This window comes from Mastacembelus armatus, chromosome 13, assembly GCF_900324485.2.
Source record: "Mastacembelus armatus chromosome 13, fMasArm1.2, whole genome shotgun sequence".
Classification (NCBI taxonomy): Eukaryota; Metazoa; Chordata; class Actinopteri; order Synbranchiformes; family Mastacembelidae; genus Mastacembelus; species Mastacembelus armatus.
In genome coordinates, this window is record NC_046645.1 from 9,530,779 (window position 1) to 9,554,337 (window position 23,559).

At 41.0% G+C, this 23,559-nt stretch overlaps 1 protein-coding gene across 3 annotated transcripts in view; it reads right to left on the reverse strand.

The window, feature by feature from the left end:
* Window positions 1-21,441, reverse strand: part of rsrc1 (arginine/serine-rich coiled-coil 1) — a 102,963-nt gene extending 81,522 nt beyond the window's left edge. Inside the window, exons 1-4 of one of the 3 annotated variants that reach the window (XM_026329462.1) lie at window positions 21,341-21,441; window positions 20,684-20,884; window positions 17,720-17,842; window positions 1,307-1,543 (exon numbers count right to left, since the gene is read on the reverse strand). In XM_026329462.1, coding sequence (XP_026185247.1) covers window positions 1,307-1,543; window positions 17,720-17,842; window positions 20,684-20,868 — 545 coding nt within the window. In that variant the 5' untranslated portion in view covers window positions 20,869-20,884; window positions 21,341-21,441. Of the gene's footprint in view, window positions 1-1,306; window positions 1,544-17,719; window positions 17,843-20,683; window positions 20,885-21,051; window positions 21,074-21,311 lie in introns of those variants that run through there. The other 2 variants (XM_026329452.1, XM_026329469.1) reach the window with 2 other exon arrangements.
* Window positions 21,442-23,559: the final 2,118 nt, after the last annotated feature.

Here is a 23,559-nt window from a genome sequence, read left to right on the forward strand (position 1 = left end):
AAGTTGTCCAACTGCTGTGACAGTTCAGCAAAGGTGCACAAGCAAAGTTTAAAAAATATAGTTCATGTTTTTGTCTCTTATAGTCATTGCTACAGTGATAACTTTCATCATCTGATTGCGCTGTTGCATCAAGACGACATCTGAGGAATGGAGATCATTTTCAGTCAGATCAAACAGTCTGAAAATCATTAAATGGTATTTGGCTTTCAATAAATATTTCTGTTCCCAGAAAATATCTCGAGGTGGTACATTTAAGGCTTCTCTCCCTCACAGGCTTCAATGCAGTCAAAGCTTAATTTTAAAATTATCTGAGCATTAATAGAAAAATCACAACTTGATATTTATCTTTAAATCTACGTACATCATTGAAAAGTTATCCGTTAAAGTTATCTGAATAACTTGGGCTAGATAGTGAGTTGTGATAGTGAGGTTTACCTGAGGGACTAAAGTCTCTTAAATTGGTGTGGAGGACAGCAGCTGGTCTGCCTCACTCATGGGATCCATAGTTTGATACACACATCTGTGCCATTCAATATGACAAACAACAACTGGGTACCAGTCATATTACAGTGGCCTCCAATCACATTAGAGCATGAAACGCTGGGGATGGATTGAGGGTGCTATTCTGGTAGAAGCAGAGTGAGGCCTCTAAGGTAGTTAGACCTGTGTTGAAGCGTAGAACTGCAAAATATCCACTACGCTGAACCTGTTCCTATTCTGTATTACCACCTTTAGAAGACATAATCCTGCAAGTGAAGATGTCATTTGCCAACTTTCTCACCGTGATAAGGAGCTTTCATTTATTGTTTTTTTTTTTTCTGGCATGAGAACCAAATACAGCAGAGATGCTTCTGATCTAATTATGTTTCTAGACTTATTGCACTCGGTCCAGAGGGTGAAAAGTGGAATTACAGACATCAGAATTCATCAGGTGACCAAAACATCTTCTAAAAACTGAAACTGTGCAGTACTCCTACCTACCATCTATTGTTATGTCAACATGACATCTTCGCTTACAAGAGGGAATCATATCACATTATAAGGAAATTGTACCCCAATGCTTGATTGCTAGGGGAAATAGAAGGAGAACCGGGCTGATGGATTGACAAATGGGCAGGCCAAGTGATGGATGGATGGATGGAGGAGGTCAGACTGAGCTCCATATTTAAGCCTGTATTATAGTGACCAAAATACTCTGCTCTCCTGTGGAGTCAAAGGTTTAGATGGGCCAATCCAGCACCTGTTTGGTACGTTTGTGTCTACCTGTCGATGTATTCTTGGGTGTACAGAGTCATTCATCACATACCCCTTTTTGTCCACTTTGTCTTTACTCTTGTTCTTCTCTTTGTCCTTGTCTCTGTCTCTTCCTCTGTCCTTCTCTTTTTCCCTGTCTCGGTCATGGCCCTTGCGTCGGCTCCGATCCCGTTCTCTGCTGTGGCTGTGACTCCTTCGATGGCTGTGGCTACGGCTCCTTTTGTGGCTGTGGCTACCTCGCCGGCTGCGACTGCCACTCCGACTGCGAGACCGTCGGCGAGAATGAGACCTAAAAGAGATGACAAGTTATATGACAGCTATTGATAAACAAAAGATTTTTTTCCCACTGAATCAACTGTAAAGTTATCCATTTTGTTACACCTCGTTTCTACTTCTGCTTGAGTTAATGATTGCCTGTATTTCCCAGCATTCATTTTGAACACTCCCAGTAAATGCAGCTGAGCTTGTTTCACTTAGCTGTCAGTTACATAGGTGTGTGACAGGAAACAGAAATAGAATCAGCAGGAGCAATGGGGTGTGTTCCCACTGAGAAAGACACTTGTGGATGCAGTACAGGTGGATTCAGTACATTGCTTAGTGAGAAAATTTGTGGCCCTTCTACAATTGACTCTCCCTTGTAACAATACGTAAAACTCTTCTCTACGTAAAAAAAAAACAAAAACAAAAAACATAACTTTATACAAAAAACCCACAGAAAGGATTCATCTAGGCATCTGTTAAAACTCAAAAGAAACCTCTCAAGGATCAAATTTTCTGGAGTGGACAAATTCATCCTTCACTGGATGGCAATAAGAATACAACATCACATACACCAGGACACACACAACCACATATACACAGACAATCACTGTAGAAATGGAGCCAATTAGAGGCAAGCTCAGAGCAAGGCCTGTCCTCTGTATTGATCCTGACACTGGCCCTCTGGTCTCAAAAAGATTTACAGTGGGAGATTTACTCTGTTAGTTATGACACACAAACATAAACGCACACACATCATTTAAAAAGCAACAAAAGAGAATTGAAAGTGTAACTCATATCTCAACATGGTGCCATAAACACAAAGAAACTAATTACCAAAATATAACCACTTATTTATGAGTCACTGCACATGCCACAATTAATGCAGGCAAACCCCTTCAACATATACTGCTCAAGTGTGTGTGGTGTATGACAGCCTGCATCCTGTGTCAGTGCGTACATGCACGTGTGTGGGGGGGAAAGACTGTGATTTGAAACCCCAGTAGAAATCAGCAGAGAAGCCGTTATTTTCCATCATCTATCATTTTATTGATTTGTCTATAAAAACAGTCAAACCTGCTGTCCACGAGCTTTATTGCTTTCCCCCCTTTATTAGTTTGCAGTTTGGGACATCCAGAGCTGTCTCTCTCCCAACAGAAAACTAATCATTTTCTTCAGACGCCTGTCACCATCCTAACAGACAACACTCTGACAACTGTTGCAATCAATTAAGCTGGGGCGATTCTGATCACTGGAGAGTTAGCTGTACTATTTCAAAGTCTCTGGAAAAGCGAATTTCTCTTTTGGAAAAAAAAAAACAAAAGTGGAGTGCATTTTACAGTGAATCTAATCAAAGGTTGGGAAATGATCAATAGCTTTGAAACATCACCATAAATATAACACATACTGTAGTGACTACATAAACCAATTCTGAACTAAGTTAAATACAACATCCATTTCGGCTGATCCATTAAATATATTTTCTAATGAAGTTTAACAATTATGTTAGCAACTATCAGTTTACAAAATAAGATGATTTCCTTCATAAATCAATTAGTCATTTTAACAAAAACGCAGAACAGTCTAAAGTTTTGCAAAGCCCAAGGTAACATGCTCAAAGTTTTACATTTAAGGAAGTTGGCATTTTGGCTTAAAATGATGTATCTCCTCAATGAATGATCAAAGAAAGTGCAAAATAATGATCTAATGATCAACTATTACAGCTCTAGTTACAGCAACACTACTTATCCAAGCAACTACAGAGTTTCCTCTTTAGTATCTTTTTCTCCACAGTAAAGCCTGTCTCATTGTATTTTGCAGAACACAGTCGAGAACAGCCACCCTGGAGTGATGATCAGAAATTATTATGAAACCTCCACATCAGAGGCAGAAGTGAAAGCAGTCATCAGTCACAGGACATTTGATTTACCCTGTTTAATACAATGTTTACTGGAGCTACAATTAACCTAGTCAAGGAATCGCAGCTAATGGGGGGGGGGGGTTAAATAGGCATTTTTGGGGTTTGGAGTCTGTAGTGAGATAATCCATCAATGGCCCAAACAGACCTTGGAATGAGTGAATCTATGTGTTGACAATGCCTGAGTATGTTTGTAATCAACAGTACATGAGGGGAAATACAACTGAGTTGCAGTGTTCCAAGTCTAAGTCTTATATTTACAGCCAAGCAAATTGTGGCCAGAAGCAGCAGATGCAATAAACACAATCTCTGTCTCCCTTTCCTTTACCCCTTCTGATGGGACTCCACTTCTGGGGTGTGCAGCAAATTAAATTTACTGTAGTTAATAGAGTGAGCCTATGCTGCTAAATGTCAATTTCCTGACCAAGTCCTTCCCCTTGGAGAATGATTAGCCAATTTGAGGCTGGGGATAAATGGGCTAATGCAGGACACACACAGATAAACAGCCACAGTTGGACCCCATGCCAAGCCCTTTCCCTGCTTTACATTTTATTGGCCTTATTATCTCCAGTGAAAATGGGTCCCCCTATTGCCTAAACATATTTTCATTTCTAATAAAAGGCCCTTGCAGGTTGTCCCTACGTACAACCCCCCCCACACACACACATCCACTGCCCCCACACAGCAACCTTCCTCCATTCCTCCCTCGTTTCACCATCCAATCCATTAAAATGGAGCTTTGCAATTGGCTGAGACCATTTTCCTGGTGAATTATCAATAGAGTAATTATGCTGCATGTTGGGAGCTGGGCTGAAGCTTATCGCTTCTGACCCCCCATTGCACACCAGGATATGATCCCTCACCACAGCCCATTGGGGTAATTATGTGGTCTGGTGTGAAGCTGGATGGTGTGTTACCCTTATCGGTCTGTATTCTATTTCTGTTTTCATTGAAAATTGGACATTAATGGCAGCTACACAATACCACTAATGTCAGATACAGGTAAACGTCTCCAATGGAATCTAACCCCAGTTAAATCATTATTCATACTATGCAGCAGAGAGATGGGGAACAAATGAATACACACACACAAACACACAAGAAAACCAATCATCCTGACTGTTCCTTTAACCTTATCTGGCCCCTGTTTGAGCAGCAGTGACTGACATTTGTTTCTCCATTTCCCCAATGACCGTTCTCTGCTGGGAAGACAAAACAAAGTTCATGTACATATTGTATTTGTCCCATGGCAGAAACCACCAACGTAAATGCTGAGAACACAAGTGATATCCTCAGTGATGCCTTGAGCAGTGTCCCTGTCCTTTCAGCCAGTGTGGCAGAGCAGTGATTAATGGCTATGTAACTTTAACCCTATTGCATTTCAGTGGACGCTCGCAACAATGACCCTTGCTTGACCAGTTTTTCTTAACACAGGTTCACTAAAGGCTAAAAAAATATATATATGTACTGTATGTTCTTCTATAAAACTGAAATGATTCAATACAAAGACTGTAAGACTAAGTATTTATACAATTATACTTTTTTTTTTTCCCACACTGTCTCAGCCCATGACATTTGGAATGAAAGTATTAATCTCAGCTTTAGGAGGAGGTTACATCAATATCTAAAAACAGGGTGGAGAACAGTCCTTTTAACACAATTAAGACTGTTTGACGGACAAGGTGGCATGCTTTGGGTTGAGCAGGTTTTTTTTCACCAAGCAAATGACAAGACCACTTATCCCCAAGCCTTGGGCTCCTTTACCAGGTCATGTGCCATTTTCAAGTTTTTAATTTGCATTTTGAGAACACACCAAAATGTCAACTTTGGCAAATCAAACGTGCTTGGTATGTCTGACAGATTTTTCTGTGTTTTGTTGTCAACTTCTTCACCTCTTTACTCCTCATAATGACAGACAGCAATTCTGAAGCACATATAAGCCCTTGATGAATAAACTATTGTTAAAATAACAAGAAAACAGCTGCCCAAGAAACATTTTCTGGCCGAGCATCAAGTTACTTTTGAAGCCTTGCAAATGGGCCTGTGTGTTGACACGGCTCTTATCTCTCACACTGTTCTTTCAATAATGATGTAACGCTCCTCAAATCAAAACTGACAGTGGAGTCATTTATTTTAATTCAAATTGAATGTAATGAAGCATCAAAACTATCTAAAAGAATATGGTCTGGTCTATAAAAAACTAAAGCCCAGCACCACTGCTGAACTAGCTTCCAGGTCAGCCTTAGCCTTTTGCTTTTTAGGTCGGTGAGAGAAATCACTTTTGGACAAGTGTGAAATGGACAATAAGTCAGTGTAACAGCACATAGCTCAGAATAGAGCAGGAGTAATCCAAAAATGATGAACCATAAGGAAAATCACAATACTTGTCATGTCAGAGTGGACTGAGACGGTGCCGTATAAAATGAGTTAAACAGTATATGTGCTGCTATCTGACTAAGAAAACTACAAAGCAAAGTCGGAGCAGGTTTTTCATCAACTTGTTCTTGGTGAAGTGTTAGTGCTAGGCCTGTATTTTTGTTTTAGGTCTTTTGTATTCATGCTTTGTATCTATAATGTATTTTACCAGACAGCCTTAACCTTCCACCATGCATGTGGTAAAGACCTATCAGGTAACGATAAAACCTCAGATGTGAATACTTTCCAGTCACATAAATGCACACGCAAAGACTACAAAAAAGCTTGCCAGTCGACTTTTCCGGCAACAGACAGATTGAAAAAGAAACTGGCCTATTGAAAGCAAGAAGATCCATATTTGAAGAACTTCATTAATGTGCTGTTCCCTGCCGAGTTATTTCCAGTGACAGAGCACACAGCAGTATCTTCATGTTCAAGTTAAAAGTCACTTTTCTTTCTTCTGCCATTTCAATGTAAAAGCACCTTGAGTGAGCAATGTGCATTTCCTGCTGCCAAAAGACGTGGTAAACAGCTGTTCCTGCCTGACGCTGCCTGCTGAATGGAATGCAAATATGTTAACCATCCAGAATTTATTACTTTTGAGTGCTCTTCAAACGCAACGCCAGACACAAGTTTAATTTATGATATTCCTCTAATTATGAGAGCTGTTGAAATCATTTCCCAAGCTGCTTCCTCCTTCCAAGCAGCCACATTATCTGTTCCCCTGGTTCACAGTACACGCACGCACGCACACACGCGCGCACACACACACACACACAGACTCCGTTATCCACCATGCACACCCACACAGAAACATAAATACACATATACACACTAAATAACACACAAGGAATCACTGCAAAGTAGCTGATTGTGAGCACAATTAACACAGCAAAGAGAGAGCATGAAAGACTCAGAGATGTTTATTCTTTGTCCCTCTCTGCTTCATAAAAGCAATGTTTAGATTTGTCATAATCTTCAGTTTGCTTTTAATTTAGCAGTCGTCAACACAAAGGTCTGCAATGTCCTGCTACGCTGCTGTGAAGCAGAAATGAGACCCCATGCAGGCCACCCACTCACTAGCCACCCCATACATATACACACACACACACACACACACACACACACACACACACACACACACACACACAGGCACACAGGCACACAGTTACAGCCACAAGCCACAAGGTCAAGTCATTTAGCAGAGTTCAAAGGCCTTCAAAGGCCCCTCAGATCTATATGAACCTACAACTGCCAGCCAACGATGAGGGAAAAGATGACTTTCTGCAGCAAGATGGGGTTTCCACATGCAGGCGTGAGTGTATATGTGAATGGCCATGTTTGTGGGTTGCTGCATACCCAATGTGTTGATTACCCAGTGTCTTTATTGGCACATATGCCCAGTGTCACTCAGCTTCCTCATTGCAATCCTAAACTTGGCCGTCTGGCATGCACTCGCGACCTTTGACCTCTGCGCAGCCACAGCTTGACATGACACCCATTAGCAGCTGGAACCGAGGGGGGGGGCCCGGCTCAGCCACTCAGCCCAGACACAAGGTCAAGTGGAGGTCACACTCAGACTAGGTGCTAACTTGCCAACTCGCTCACAGTCACTCACGCAACTGAGACCCACTATTTTTTTTTATTCCTTCCATCCATCACGACCCAGAATGATTAGTTATGCCAAGTTAGGAGAGAGTTGTTTTCATTGTCACTGCCTAGAAGTGTAAGGGGGTGGAAAGCGCGGAGGGGGAAAAACTTGTAGGAAAGAAGAGGAGTAGGAGAGAAAAAGAGGAGATGCAGACAAATTATGTGGAGACAATAGGTGAAGGACAGCAGCAGGCTGTAGAGGGAGAAGCAGCAGCAAGATAAAGTAAGTAAAAAGGTCATAAAAGTTGGGTAGTCAAGAACAACCAGAGTAGGGAGAAAAAATAGTGAGAGAGTGAAAATGAAAAGAAAAATGATTGGGACTTATGGAGGCAGAGCAGACAGCCGTGTCTCACATCAAGCTGGCTCCAATTAGCAGGTGTGCTCTCAGACGCTTGCGCTCCCTCTCTCTTTGGTCAGGAAGATGTATTTTTCTGCGTTTTATACTCATATTTATGAAGTGGTTGGAGATCTAAGGGCCCTTAGCATAACAGCCTTTTATTGTTTAAATGTGCACGGCTCAGCCCTGTGTGCTTAAGTGATTTAGGAACCTCACAACTCCAGTATAAGAAAAATCATAAACGCTGAAACAAACCATGTGGGTGGACTGTAAAAGGCACAGAGGGACGGACTGACAAAAAACAGACACACATTCCACTACTAAAGGGAAACTACACTTAATTAAACACCCAAGACACAACTGGTATAGTGCCCTGTAAAAAAAAACAAAACATATCACTATTAGTTTCCCCCTCTTTGGTGGAATAACATAAAGTTGTCTTCTGACAGACCAGAGGAGCGGTTCATGAGGAAGTTTCTAAAATTCATTTTTCAAGAGCTGCTGTCAAAATTGAACAAGAAGGAGAGAGACAAACAGAGAGAGAAATGAATATAAAGAGAAAACACTCCATCTTCTACCAAAGTTTGCCCAATACACCCATAACGTCACATAGTCTATATGCCTATGCACAAAATCAGAAGAAGCCCACGCATTTTTTTAAGTAGATATAGTGGTTTCTACTGTGTACTGAGAATCAGATGACCCTTTTTTGTAAACAACTACAGAAATGTAAAGATTTATATCAGTCCTTATGCTATTATACATCTCTACATTATCATCATGTTATACTCAATTTATATTGAGAACGAATTTACATTCAAGTAAAATAGTGAAAAGACTGATTTGCTATGCTCTGTTGGAGGCTAAACCCAAATGATGCCACCTTTTACACTGATGGAATAAATGTAATTCATTACACATCTGCAGTAGTACATGAGAGACAGGGTGCATGCCTTGCTATTTTACTTTCTGAGTTTAGAGCTAAATCTGGCAAACTTCCACGGTAACAAAACTGTTGACTGCATTTAAAATAATTACATTTCTGTTGCTTTGATTTGAAGCCAAAATCACAACGTCGAGTTCTCTGCTCAACCAGTCACAGAAGTGTTTTGCTCTTTGTTAGCCAATCATATGACAGTTGGCCAGTTATCCTTTGGACAATCCATCTATCTCAACTTCCTCCTCATGTCCTCGACTCTGCCAAAACCCAAATGGATAGACAGAACAAAAAAGGAAGACAAATTTCAAACAGAAAACCTCATGCGCATGCTGAGAAAGTGTTTCATTACTTTCAAAAAGATTGTCAAGGTCTCAGTCAAGACACACATGATCCCTGTTTCACTTCTCTGCCATTCGCTCATTTTTCTCTGCTTTTTATACAAATAAATTACTAAATGTATGAGTGAAACCACATGCTTGTGTGCGTGTCAGTGAGTGTGTTTGTGTGGCTTCTTTGTTTGTCTAAAGTTAACTGACAAGTGCAGGCAGCGGTTCCATTAGCTGGCAATTTGCTCTCAAGTTGTCCAGGGCGGGATGACAGAGGGCTTTTTGGCAGAACGATGCACATGGCTCTGCTTAGGACAAGTGAGGTGCTCACTCACACATATTCCCAGGCCATCATTCAAACACTCTCATAGAGCATACACCCCCAAACTTCCAAGGTCTTACATGTGAATATGACATGAATGCCTCAAATAATGGAAATGTAAATCTACTGTAGACATGCACACATTTACTTATTTTAAGACTTAATGATAAATGTGTGGTACAAATTCAACACCATAACTGAAAACGACTGTGCCATTATACTGACAAACTACATGTGTCTAAACACACACACACACTCCAGCAAGTCCCAGAGAATGAGGGTGTCCATATGGTTTGTGCTAGAGCATAACTAAAGTACAAGGTAAACACAGCTGACTGAGGTTTGTCCATGCATGCTCTCTTAGCATGGGTCTCTATGGACTGGCTCAAAACCTGGCCACTGAATCACACACGGTGCATAAACATACCTCCCTCCCATGTGTGTGTGTCTGCAGTATGTGTGTGTGTCTGCAGTATGTTTAAGAGTGAAAAGAAGAACTGTGGACAGACGGTGGCGTTTATCTGTGCATAAATTAAGAGCAAATGCTGTTAATTAAAGGAGGGGAAAATAAGCATCAATAAAATAAAACTTTGCTAATCTGCTGCTTGGTAAGGTGACCTCTCAACGCACCGGCCGACATTCTAAGACCCGCTGCCCTGCTGGGCGAATGACATAGGGAAAGGGGGGGGGCGGTAAAGTTCAGGTCCAGCTATGAGCAGCAGGCAACTGGTAGATCCACCCCACTCCTTCCTCTGTCTCTATGCATTTCTCTATACCCCCCACCGCCATCCTTCTCCGCCCAGAGCGTTATTAGACCCGGGGCTCGGCAGCAGCTCCAAACAGCTCAATGACAACACACAGGGCCTGCCAATTAGAAATAATTAGACAGTCATTTCAGTGGCAAGTCTTTTTAAGTGCATATATAACGATGCAATGATGCTTATTAGCTGGCCTGAGCCAGCGAAGACCAGGGCCTCAAACGCTTTGGCGCTGGAGAAAATAATTATGCCAGTGATCACAAAGCGAGCTGCACATCTCTGTACTTCACCTCCACGCGTTTCAAAAATCCACTTCATTAGCTCCCGTAATTAATCCTCCATTAATTGCAGGAAAAGCCCAGTTTACCTCCCTTCGTTTCTAATTATCATCTTATAAATAGTTATGGTTCTAATTAATGTGTTCATTAGGCAGGATATTTCTCTCAAAGCCTCGCTGGGAGCCAAAGGTCCAGCTCAGCTCTCTCTGAAGCCTAACCAGCCAGAAGGTGAGGCCATCCTGCCTGCATTTGCTTTTATTTTACTACATTCAACCTCCTAATTGGCATTTAAAACCCAATTTGGAAGAACTTCAAGAAGCTTAAATAGGAGAGAGAGACAGAGAGAAGGCAGGAAGGAAGAGAGAGAGATACATTTGGTCTTCATTTTCCAATGCCAGAGCTAAAAGCGTTTCTGTCTCTGTCCTCTTCTTGCTCTGGCCAAGCGGATGAGGCTGTTCACTGTCATAAAGTGAGTACAATGAGGGCTGGTTGCATGGAATAAGTATTTGGCATTACAGTGGTTTTATTTGCAAAACAGCACAAATGTATATCTATCAAAAAAAAAAAATAACTGGGAGTGTAAAACTTCTACTGGGTTTCAGTTGTCAAACAGTCCAGTTTGGTCTTTAGTACACTGATATAAAGTAAGCAGTTTCTATGATATTCAAATTAATCACAAAGATTTTCATTCATACACACGGTTTTCAAAAAGGAACATTATCCAACACTCAATGATTAGAGCTTCAAACTCCACATTTCAAAAACCAATAGAAACTTTAAAAATGTATATTGTAATGAAAATCTATAATGTTATTTACAATAATTTTGAAGAAACGGAATCCTCATCTCTGAATAAGAAGTATGTCCATTTCAATATCTGGAAAACAAAAACAAATTGTAAAAATATTTGTATATAAGACCTTTGTTCTGTATCTATTTGTGATGATCAATATAGTTTATGTAATTACAAAGAGATGTGTCCTGTCTATATTAACGAGTAGCCATCAGAGAAAATGTATTATGACAAACAAGCTTTTAAAGACATTTTCATCTATCCTGTCTATTTTCTTAATATTTTAAATGCTCAAATCATCTTATTCTCCTACACAGCCACAAACGTGAAAATAACAGAAACAAGGGAACATAAACAACTAGAAAAGGAAAAATGATACTTATCAAAACTATTCAGACTCTCCATCTTGACAGTGATTAAGCGCTACAGTATTGTATATAATGTAATAATGTAATGATATTTTCCATATATAAACACATTAAGCTTAACTGGAGAGTTACACAATACTGCACTGCTTCACGTAACTATATTAGAAAATCATGTCAAACACTCCCTGTTTTGAAAACACATTCTGATTTATCCTCAAATCTCTGTGCCTGTGTCATTCTTGGTGCACTGAATAGGCAAGATTCCTTCTTTCTTCCCTAAAAACACAACTACCTTTCTGGCCAGGGCTATAATTTATTCGTCATTATTCAAAATTTGGTTAAAAAAATAGATAAAAAGAGAAATGCAACAACACTTTGATGTTAAACTAGTCTTTGTTAGAGACCACTGGACCAACTCTTTCATTTGATTGTCTATGTGAGAAGACTGCGAAGCCTTTTGTGAGGTGAGTTTTGCGTGTGTGCACCTCAGTGCAGACTCTGCAGCTAGGCTGCTACCCATGGGAGTGGACTAGTGTGTTGTGAGCCTGCAGGAGAGGGGTGCAGTGGAGGGAGTGGGGGAGTATAGCTTGGCAGAAGTGTGTGTGTGTGTGGGGGGGGGGGGGGGGGGGCTTCCTCTGGCGGTAGAGGGGAACACTGCTTGCGGCGAGGCAGGGATGAAAGAGACTGTCTGTGTCAGTCACTTATTCCTCCCTTTGGTAAATAAAGGTTTCTGACAACAAAGCTGAGCAGCGCTTGACTGGCCTTTACAGCAGATAAATAAAAAAAGACAACAGAGAAAAAGAGTAAAGATAGATGAAGAGAAAAAGAAGAAAGCAAAGAGAAAAACTAGAGAAAGACGGAGGTAAAGACAGAAACACAACAAACATGTCTAGATCTCACGGCTGGAAGCGTGTTGATTTTTATGGAGTGGAGAAGTAGAAGAAGAACTAAACCAGGTCATCTTTCAGTTTAAATCAACACTTTGTAAGACCAGTAATTGGGAAAGAAAGAAGAAAGGGCTGAATGTCATCCTGTGCAATGGAGGTAAGAAAAGATGTTGAGAGTCCATGAGATAACAGACAGACCGATGAAAACAGCCAGGAGCCTACTCTTAAATGTCAGTATTGCACACTCTATAGAGTAAACTGAGACCACTACAAAAACTGTGAGATACTGCAATGTAAAGTCAGAAAGGGATTTAAGGGTTGTTTGCATTCCTCCTCATCTTATTTTGTATCAATCAGCACCGCCATTCATGCTGTATGTTTCTTTCATAATGATCGCCGAGAAAACATGATTTCACTTGTCACATCCTCAAAACACTCTGACAACTTACAAAGACACCCCAAACCACCTGCTACATCACATTCACACATGCTAAACTGTGTGAATAAATATCTGTTAAACACAAATGCACAGGAAAAATTCCCACCTCAGGGGAATTTGTGCTCCAGATGCAATGAAAAGCTGTGAGGGGACACTGCTAACTCACAAACAGTTGTAGATTTTCACTCCAACTCTTGTCTTCTTGCACTGCGCCACTCTACTTTCCTCTCCTCCTGTTCATCCATTCAGTTACTCACCTCAGCCCTCCCCGATCCCAAGTCGACTAGATGACCTTGCACGCGGTTCATGTCGGTGCTAGGCAGGAAAAACTATCTAGCAGATGTACGACACCTCATGTCATACAGAGAAAAATTGATCTGTGAAATAAATACCAGGCCATCACTTAGCCCTGCAAACACACATGCTTGGAGCCCCTGTGTGTTCTCCAGTGAAGAAAGCAAAGGTCAAGTTATGGACCACTAACGTCCACACGTGTCAGAGGGCTGTCATAGCCACAAGAGTCTGGGCAAGCTATGGTACAACCTGCTCTGGGAGCTGATCTTTAGGAAACCCTGACTTCTCTGATGGAGGACCAGAAAAAAGGGAAAGCTAATTGTCTCATTATCACTACCATCACATTCTATGTTTCCTGTCAGCCTTAACGGAATAGTTTGATGTTTTACACATAAGGCTTGACAATAGCTGAAAAAGTGATAAAATGAAGATCAAAGATCAGCTCTGTCTGTATAGTAAATATGAAGCCACCACTTGAAAACACAGCTTGATCAAGCAACAGTCCCACCAGCACCTCTAAAGCTCACTACTTAACAAATTACATCTCATTTGTTTACACCATGAAAATACAGTGTGTAAAAGACTGCAATTTGCAGTGTTTTACTGGTCAACCCACTGACTTCCCCAAAACCTCAAACTACTCCTTTAATAAGAGAGAGCAACTATATCTGGGGTCCAAGCATAAGTTCAAGCAACAATCAGGTGAATCTGAAAATGTATTTAAAAATATGGTTAATTAATAAAATTAATGATTTTAAAAAAAAAAAAAAAACCTTTATATGTGTAAAAATTTCATCTTACACTTTTTCCAATACTGAACTTTTTAAAATAAATTCTGAACTCTGACGCCTATGGCCTCGTGTCTGAGATAATCCTGAGGCTGACTGACTAGCCTGCGATGTTGGCTGGTGTGTTTAGATCCATCTCCTCTGGGGGAAAGACAGATAATTAGAGGTCTCACTCTCCTCAGTCATGAGCACAGCCCAGGGATGAAGGTGCTCCCATGTTAGCAGGGCTAAACCCTGACGCTAGCACTCTGCCCTGCTAACTCAACACAGCCCCTGAAATATTAATGAGGAAAATGTAAGCGTTTGTGTGTGCCTCGCAGTATATGCTAACCTATGTGAGCACATGCATTCATGTGTGAATATCTATCAATGACTGAGCTTCTCTTTGACGAAATCAAGAGGTGAATTTGTCACACCTGCCAATCCCCCGTATCTTCCAACAATGCTTCTAAAGCAACTTTTAAGTGACAGAATGACTGACTGAGCCACACACATGTAGCCCCTGCTGTGGCCGCCCATAAAAGCCCAGCTCTACACTACTCCACCGAGCTCACCTAAAGACGCGCCTGTGATCCGGCTGTGATGAGAGGCTGTGTTGTCTTTTGTGGGTTGGGTACACATCAGATAACTGTACGCTGCTGCCATGCTCCACTCTGCTCTCCCCCAGTGGATTAGGCTGTGACACCCCCACAATGAGCATGCATTTGCACGAATCTGCACATACATGCATACGCTCAATCAACCTCACACATGCTCACTTGCTGGGTGCACTAGCAGGCGCACACACGTGTGCGCGCTCGCACACACGCACATATAGCCTGATATGCCTGCTCACATCAAAGAGAATAAACATTAATGGCAAATAGGTAATCTGCTCCTCTTGTCTGTTTTACATTTCAGGGCAAGATTGACTGCCTCTGGGGGACCTGGCCCTTCTCTGATTGAGGGCAGGAAAAAAGGAGAAAGGAGAGAGGGAGGAAGCAGAGATAGATGGTAAACACATGATAGAACATTATTCTTATTTCATGTATCTCTTTATTTTTTATTTATACACGGAGATTGAAAAGAAGGTAATAATATCCTCTCCTTTCAACCAATGATGGCCCCACTATGGTCCTAATCTTCCCTGCAATATTCTGATGCAGCCATTATTATTCTCATTTCTTCTGAATAATATTCCTCTCTCAAGGATATCTGTTCTCTCTACCGGTGCACGCTTTTCTGTTTCCTCTTCATTTTTTTTTCCTTTAGGATCTCTTCTACACTATCTCCACCTATCCACTCCACACTTTTCCATCCTCTCCTAACTTCTTCTCCCCTCTCTCCTTCTTCTCTCTGGTGCACTCAGCCTCTCTACTCTCTTTCTTATTCTGGAGGTTGTGCCGGGTTGGTGTGGCCGAGCGCACCTCATATCCTATCTGCGTATCAATCATGAGGTCCTGTCCACTCAATCCTCCTCTGATCCATCAGCCAGCCTCTCACCCAGCTCAGGCAGCCTCACTCAGACACACATACGCCACTGACTAATGGCAGCAGTGTACAGTACACACCAACCTGCCTTCATTCCACAACTCCAGCAGGTGTAGAATTTGCAGTATCCAACTACAAAGCTTACAGTACAAGATGATACTACAGTGTTTCCTCATACTGCAGAAACCCCTCAAAGTACAACTTATCTTAATTAGTCTCATTCAGGCCATTTATAAGTAATCTTTGTTATCAGTTAATCATCTGATTACAGTACACACCTGGTTTATAAAGACCAGATGAAGAGATTCACTTTTCTCACACAAGATGAAAACAAGCAGCCAAATTTTCACCCTTGAGAGAAGTAACCAGAAGATATTTATGGTTTCCTTAAAACTTACTGAAATTATCTACCAGTTATTAAAGATAGTGCTGATCATTTTTCTGTTGATTAGCTAATCAGTGAATTGACTGGCTCAAATCCAGTCCCATTTGTTAGATGACACAACACTGAATTGTTCTAATGCTAAAGCGGGATCCAACATGTGGCCACCGACGATAAAGTTTCACAGACCCAAATTGCAGCTGCCATCACATAACTGCATAAATTTATTATCAATACCATCATTTTGCACATCCCTGCCTCATAACACCCCACCATACACCCACACAAACTCTCTGGTACCAACATCAGCCCAACCCACCTGCTCCTCGCTTACCACTAAGCCGATTACACAACGTAACCCTGCTAATCACAGCGCAGTGTTTGTAAACACTGATGTCATCAAGTGTAGTTCTAAATCTCCCAAATCCCCTCCACCTTTCATCTCTCACCGCACATGTAATGCCATTTTTGACCCATGTTTTAATCACCAGTGCCACTGTACGACACAGAGCACACAGAGAAAATGTGTGAAAACTGTTTGGTTAAATTCTCTCTATCAATTGTTTGAGCGCAGGACAAAAATTTGTTGCACGTTCTGAACAAGAAATTCTTAAACGTTAGGCTGGAGAGTTGAAGTGTGGTGTCTTTTCAGGCCACCATCATCCACACTGGGTCTAAACAGCTCTGCTGCATGATCCCTTCATCCTGACACCTCTGTAACAAAAATATTAAAAGTCCCCCCTGCACCCCCAGACATACACAAGTAAACAAAGGGGCTTCCACACGCATACATTATGACAACCTTTTTGTCACTGTGTGTCTATGCATGTTTCTTTGAGTGTGAGTGTGTGAGTGTGCGAGTGTGTGTGTGAGGGATTTAAAACCAGCACACTTTACTGCTTCATTAGCAACAGATTAGCTATGCTAATGACATGGAGAACCACACACAGAGATTTTGCCTTTATGTTTCTGAAAAGGATACATGACTGACTATGGCTGTGTGCACATGTGTGTGTGTGAGAGAAGTGGTGCAGGTGTGCACACAGTCTTGCATGAATAAGTCCCTCGCAAAAAAAAAAAAAAAAAAAGGAAAAAAAAGTCAGCTACACCAATTATAATTATAATTCAACAAAGTATGTATGGGTAATGATGTTTTAATTGTATTAATGAGTGAAAGGAGAGCTGCTGCCAGAAGAGATTTGGGAAGGATTGGACTGGTGTCGCATATGACCTGCTGTCTCTGCAGGTCTCTGTTTCATTAATACTCGCACAGGAGACGGCTGGTCAGGGAAAACTGAAACAAGTACATGCACACACAAACTGCTAATCTACACCTAAGACCCAAGTTTCCAAGATTTAAATACAAAGTGATGTGTTTGTTTATACTTCAGTGAACTTCCAAACTTACTTCTTTAATAAGAAAAGTTGGCAATGGCATCCCACATGCTGATTTGCAACACAAAGCCAACAAATGTTTCAAGGTGATTTTTTTTTTTTTTTGTAATTCTTAAATGATATAGCCATTGCGGACCAATTCTTTTATTACATAGTTGTCTGGAACATATTGTTAAGTACATAGTTATTCACTGTGATAATAACACTGCATTATAAGGTGAAACTGAAGAAAAAGCTATGTTGCAATTCCCCAAAAACTTTGTGTTTTGTAAAGACAAATCAAAACTTGAATTACTATACCAAACCAGCAATGTGATGATGAGTAAACATGTTTGTACCACCAAATGCAGTTTAATAAATCATTTGTGTTGACGACTGTCAGGGAAAGAACTAGTAAAAATGTTTGTGGAGAGTAAACTGTGAGCCATGAGTGTGTGATGTTGCTACCTCCTGTCTCGGCTGCGTGACCTGTGTGAACGGTGGCTCCTCCCTTTGTCTCTCTCTGCACTGCGACTCCTCCTCCTGCGAGATGAACTGCGGGACGAACTGCTGCTAGAGCGTCGTCTTCTCCTTCAGGACACAGACCACAAACATGCAAATTTAGGTCTATTACTGGCACAGTTCTTAAAACAAATAATGATTCATACAGCAGGGTCCTTGTTTAAACAAGGAATCTTTGTGTGGTACTGGCAAATCAGCAACAGTAAAACATGCAAATAGGTGCTGAAAGCCCAATGAAAAGACTCCCCAACAAAAAAAAAGAAGAAACAGATTTTGGGGAATGTACACTCCATCGTGCCATGACAAGCGTTGTTTTCTAATATTTTCTGTGTGGGTTCATCAGTTTGGAGATGCTTAGACAATACCATCTGAAATCCTTCTCTACTCTAAGTAGGTAAATGCTGCATTTGTTGTATTGTGCACTTCAGGAGCTAATCTGTCCTAATTTCCCAAAAACAACTCACCTATAATCAGCAGCACTGAGAGCTACTTTCCATCAGTGAACACATTCACGAAGACCCAGAGCAACAGAGTCATGCAGGCTGCCCTGCAGTTCCTCCATGGGGGCCCTTTGGTGCTCTGCTGCTCTTTTATGTGGCTACATCAGTGTGTATAGCGTCTATTTTCTAAACACTACTCATACCGTGTTCCTATTGATATCATGAAGCAGGAGGCACTTATGGGGGTGAATGCAAATGCATAAACCTCCCCGTTCTACTACGCAAACAGTCTGAGCAAAATCCATTATTTAAAATCGCTTCTTTTGTTTCACTGAAACCCAAAAACTACCAAAATCTTTTTAGCACACACACAGAAAAAAAAAAACCACACAGATATTCAGTCCTATGGGAGCACTGCAAGATAGAGAGGAAGAAAAACAAATAACACAGAGGCTGAACTATCAAACCAGATTTGTACCACTTAGAGTACCGCAGAAAAGATCCATTAGTATTCTAAAAGCTGAATCCCACAAGCGGGGCCTTGTGAAATAACTTCCACAACCCTCCTACAACCACTTCACACATTACACAGAAGAGCTGTACAGTAGTGAGCTGAGGATTTTTAGAAAGTGGTGGTAGCTCACACATTTTCACAGAGACCTGCATTAATGTAATGTAATAAAACATAATGGCTCAAACCCATGCATGCCTCTCAAGTGAACACGCCTAACAGGTTGGATTTCATGTCCCTTGATCTCTCTCACACACAAACACACATTTCCCTTTGCCCTCTGTGTATCTCACTCACACACTCTCACACACACACACACACACACACACACACACACAGTTATGGACAGACACAGTCTCTTTCCACATGCATGTTAATTATGTGATAACCACATCACCCACCATAAGCAGATGCACTCTTGCTTCCACATGTGAGAACTTCCACAGATGCAGGTTGAAAATGTTAAAGAATGCGTGTCCTCGTGCTATACGGGCCCATTAAAGGAACTCGTTTCACACAGAGACACACACACACAAGGTCCTGGTTAATTGATCTAATTGTATGGCTAACAGATGAGGGACTGTGGTTCCAGAGTTTACACTGCCCACTGAGCCCCATCCCATGCAGACAGGCAATGACTTCCCATCAGCAGTAATGGACCTTGACCAAGTCTCATAAATAATTACCATCAATGGCCTTGTCGAAACAGCCACGCACAGCAAGTGGCAGCTGTGGATGGATAGATGGATGGATGGATGGATGGATGGATGGATGGATGGATGGTGAACATAGGAAGCAAGGTCCAGTCACTTGCAAAGCAGTTTCATTATTACTGAACCTCACACTTCCTAAACAACTACTAGATATCTAACTAAATATGAAACATTATTAATGACAGATATTTATAAAATTTGTATGAGCCTTTCATACCAAGCCTCCATATTTTATTACCTAAAAGACTGAACACAAAATGACCCATCTAAAAACAGCCACACACAAGAGCAACAACTTTTAGCAGCAACATGACACACTACAGTAACGCCAACTTACATAGCTAATCCACAAAGCCAATACAGTATATTTCTCTGATGCTATCCTAGTCATCTCCTGCACAAAATGTATTGTTGTAAATAGTTTGACCACAGAGGTGCACAAAGATAGGTAGCTGTAGAAGTAAACAATACAACATGTAGCATAAACATAAATAGGATCAAACTGCAAATTTCTAGATAATCAAGTTGTAACAGTCTAACCTCTGAAAAACCAAACTTCTATTTCAGTTGCTATCTAGTAGTGGTAGCTACCTTTATTAGTGTACAAAGATATTTTTAAGTACAAAGCAAAACAATGCCAATGAGTTTGTTTTCAAGCTTTTTTTCATTTTGTTAAATGTTCTATAAAATGCAAATGTAAAAACTTACCATATAAATGACACATTTAGCTGTTTGAGTTTCATGGTTTGTGTGCATGTGGGATCACTGGGACACATACACACAAACAGAATCATATTAATAGTAATAACTGTGCTCTTCCTACTCCTACAAGTCCCACTGCCCACTGTAAGAAAATAAGCCATATCAGACGAATACTGGCAGTAACGCTACCAAAGCTGCTGTGTTTAAGTGTAAAAGTGTACATCAGCCTAAACTGAAACATCCAGCAGAATGGTGAGAAATATAGAAACTATAGCTTTGTGTCTTCAGAAAGATTTTTTTTTAAAATCAAGTCTTAGACTATGGATGATAAAAAGTGTACAGACCAGACAGTATGTTCAATATTTACAATTTACAGTAATTGCTGCCAAAAAAAAAAACTTGGAAGAAGCACCAACAGAAAAGTGAAATGTTTTTTTTCAGAGGAAGGTTCAAATGAAAGGAGAGCACCAGAGCAGGTGACACAAACTGCCTTGCACAAGGACACTATAGTAGCACAGCCAGCTGCTAAAAGAAAACCTCTCACCTTCTGTCCCTGTCTCTGGAGCGAGACCGGCTCCGACGACTGGACCTCCGGCTCCGGCTGCTGGTCACCCTGCTACCGCAGGATGAGGACGAAGAAGAGGAAGAGGAGGAGGAGGACCGGCGACGCTGTTTTCGCTTCCTCCTGCTCCGACTCCCGTCCTCACTGTCGGATGAGCGCCGACCCATGCTGGTCGACTGTCAGCTGCCATACACACACACAGGAGCGACAACTTTTAGCAGCAACATGACACACACTAAACTAAAGTAACGTAGCCAACTTACGTAGCTAACGTTAATCCACAAAGCCAATAGTACGTTTCTCTAACGCTATCCTAGTTATCTCGTGCACAAAATGATGTATTATTGTACCTGGTTTAACCACAGAGGTCCACAAGAGATACGTGGCTGTAGAAGCAAACAATACAACATGTATCGTAAACATAAATAAGATCAAATTGTGTGTTTTCCTGTGATCACTAGCTAGCAGGCTAACGGTGCTAACTCCACTAATGCTTGGAGGCAGCAACATTAGCGCTTGTTTTGCGTAAAGCCGTCCGATAAACGTGCCCCACACTGCCGTCAGTAAATGTTACGAGGACAACAAAAGTACTGCAAAACAAAAACATTACCTTGAAACGAAAAAAAACCCGCTCGTCACCTTTAAACCGTCCCGAAGCACGAACTCCACCACACGCACAGCTCCGAAGACCCTGCTGGTCGAACTGGGAATCATCGATCGGCGTCAGACAGCAGAATCAAACACAGAGCAATCGCTGGAGTCCGGCGTTAAGGGTTTCAATTAGTTTTTCATCAGTAAGCCTCAAATACGTAAGCACTTCTCCTGTTGCCATTAAAACACTTTTAATTAATATAAACCATCATTCATACAGTTTTATTCCAGTGTGTCTTCTTTCTGTGAGACAACAATATTTACCTTATTGCAAGTTATTTGGAGGACAAAAAGACTTGTCAACACCGAACATATACTATGGGTGATAACACACACACTGAAGGTTAACGGAGCAGCTACATACTGGACCTTCCTCACTTATTTTTAGTCTTATGCTATAGTAGCCTACTCTATTCTATGTTCAGTCCCCTCAATTTAAAAGACAAAGCTGATGTTCATTTGTGTTCATCAACAGTCTAGTTGTATTTCGTTTTAATCAGGCAATGCAAACAAGATGGCCTACAATAAGAACAGCATGTGCGAGTTGCAGTCAGTGGTCATTTTCATGAGAAAGGCTAATAAGTTGGTTTTACAACAACCTATATTAATAAAGAGAGGTATATATACACAGAGCATAATTTATTTCTTCGTGAAATTCAAAGACACATAACGGGGCCGCAGGTGGAACGACCACTGGTAGCGTTTATGAATCAATAAGGTGTGTAAGAATGGCTAAGAAACAACTGAAGGAGGTTTTCACTGCAAATAGATACAAGAGTCTGCTTATCACTGCGATTAGGATTTCATCCTGCTTTCAGATGCAGCAGAAATTACAGTAATTAATGCCTAGGGTTCAAGCAGAAACATCGTTAATATTTAATCAGGGGAATTGTTAGAACCCGTTGTGTGGAAATAGGGCTTTATATAGATTATCAATAAACACGCTTCGTTTTGCATCAAATTCACCCCGACATTTTTCAAATCCCGATGTATCCCGTTTCTTATCTGACTATATGTTGATTCCTCTTCTCTCTTAATTGCTCTCTTTCTCTATCCGCGGCGTTCACTTACCTTCCACCGCCACCGTTTATTTATTTTCGCAAACATAGGCAATCATTTCAGCGGGGAAAAAAAGGCGAGTTGAAAACGTTAATTAGTGAGCCCAATGGCAAGGCATCGCAAGAGGCACTATAATTAAACGTTTAGCTGCTATTTAACATCCTAATGGCTTAAAAAGACCACCGAGAATTAATACTAAGCGATATAGTCTCACTAATGATGACAATTTAAAATACATAATTGCTGATCAGAAACCAAACGCTGGAGAACAGAAACACTGAATAATTTCCCCCAAACTTTTGTGTCAGGCTAATTTCTATTCATAGATTTTATATACAGCCTAATATCGTGAATGTACAATAACACGATTATTGTGGTTATTATTATTATATGTATTAGTTGTTATTATCAATAATAATAGTATTAATAATAATAATAATAATAATAATAATAATAGGCTATTATGGCTTTTAGAATAGAAAATTGGGCCTCAAAGCGCCGTTTTATTTACAATTTCTAACTTTATTTTTATGTTTTGTGGTGAAATTCCGTTTCAAATCAAAGCACCCTGGCTGGACACGCCGTAAACATGGATAGATTTACCAGGCCTAAAGACAACTGTGTGCAATTGGGGTTAAAGCCAAAATATGATCACTTCCTCTGAAAGGCTCATTGTGTAAGCGGTTGCTGCTTCTCCCGGCATCCCAGCTGGTTCGCTTTTGCCTCTTTTCTCTCCGTGTCATCGCTGTGTCTTATTTCTCCCCCCAGATCACAGAGATATAGTGAGGAAGGACTCCTCACCCATGTGCTTCCCACTCTCTTGTCATTTTCTGATTTTTAAGCCACACCCCTACAGAGAGAGAGAGAGAGAGAGAGAGAGAGAGAGCGAGAGAGAGAGAGAGAGAGAGAGACGTGACCATCTCTCGGGTGTTTAAAAAACTAACTCAGGACAATAACAGCGAATGAGCGCTTAATTAAATTAATTAGTCCTTCTTGTCAATCTCGGATTAATGGCCAATAGCGACGGTGCAGGCTTAATGTTTTGGTTTTTTTTTTTTTTTACTCCTCTTCTCTCTCTCTCCCATATCAGTGAAGGGGAAGGGGGGCTCATCCCGGCATCCTGAGGGGAGGTAATTTGCACGGATCAA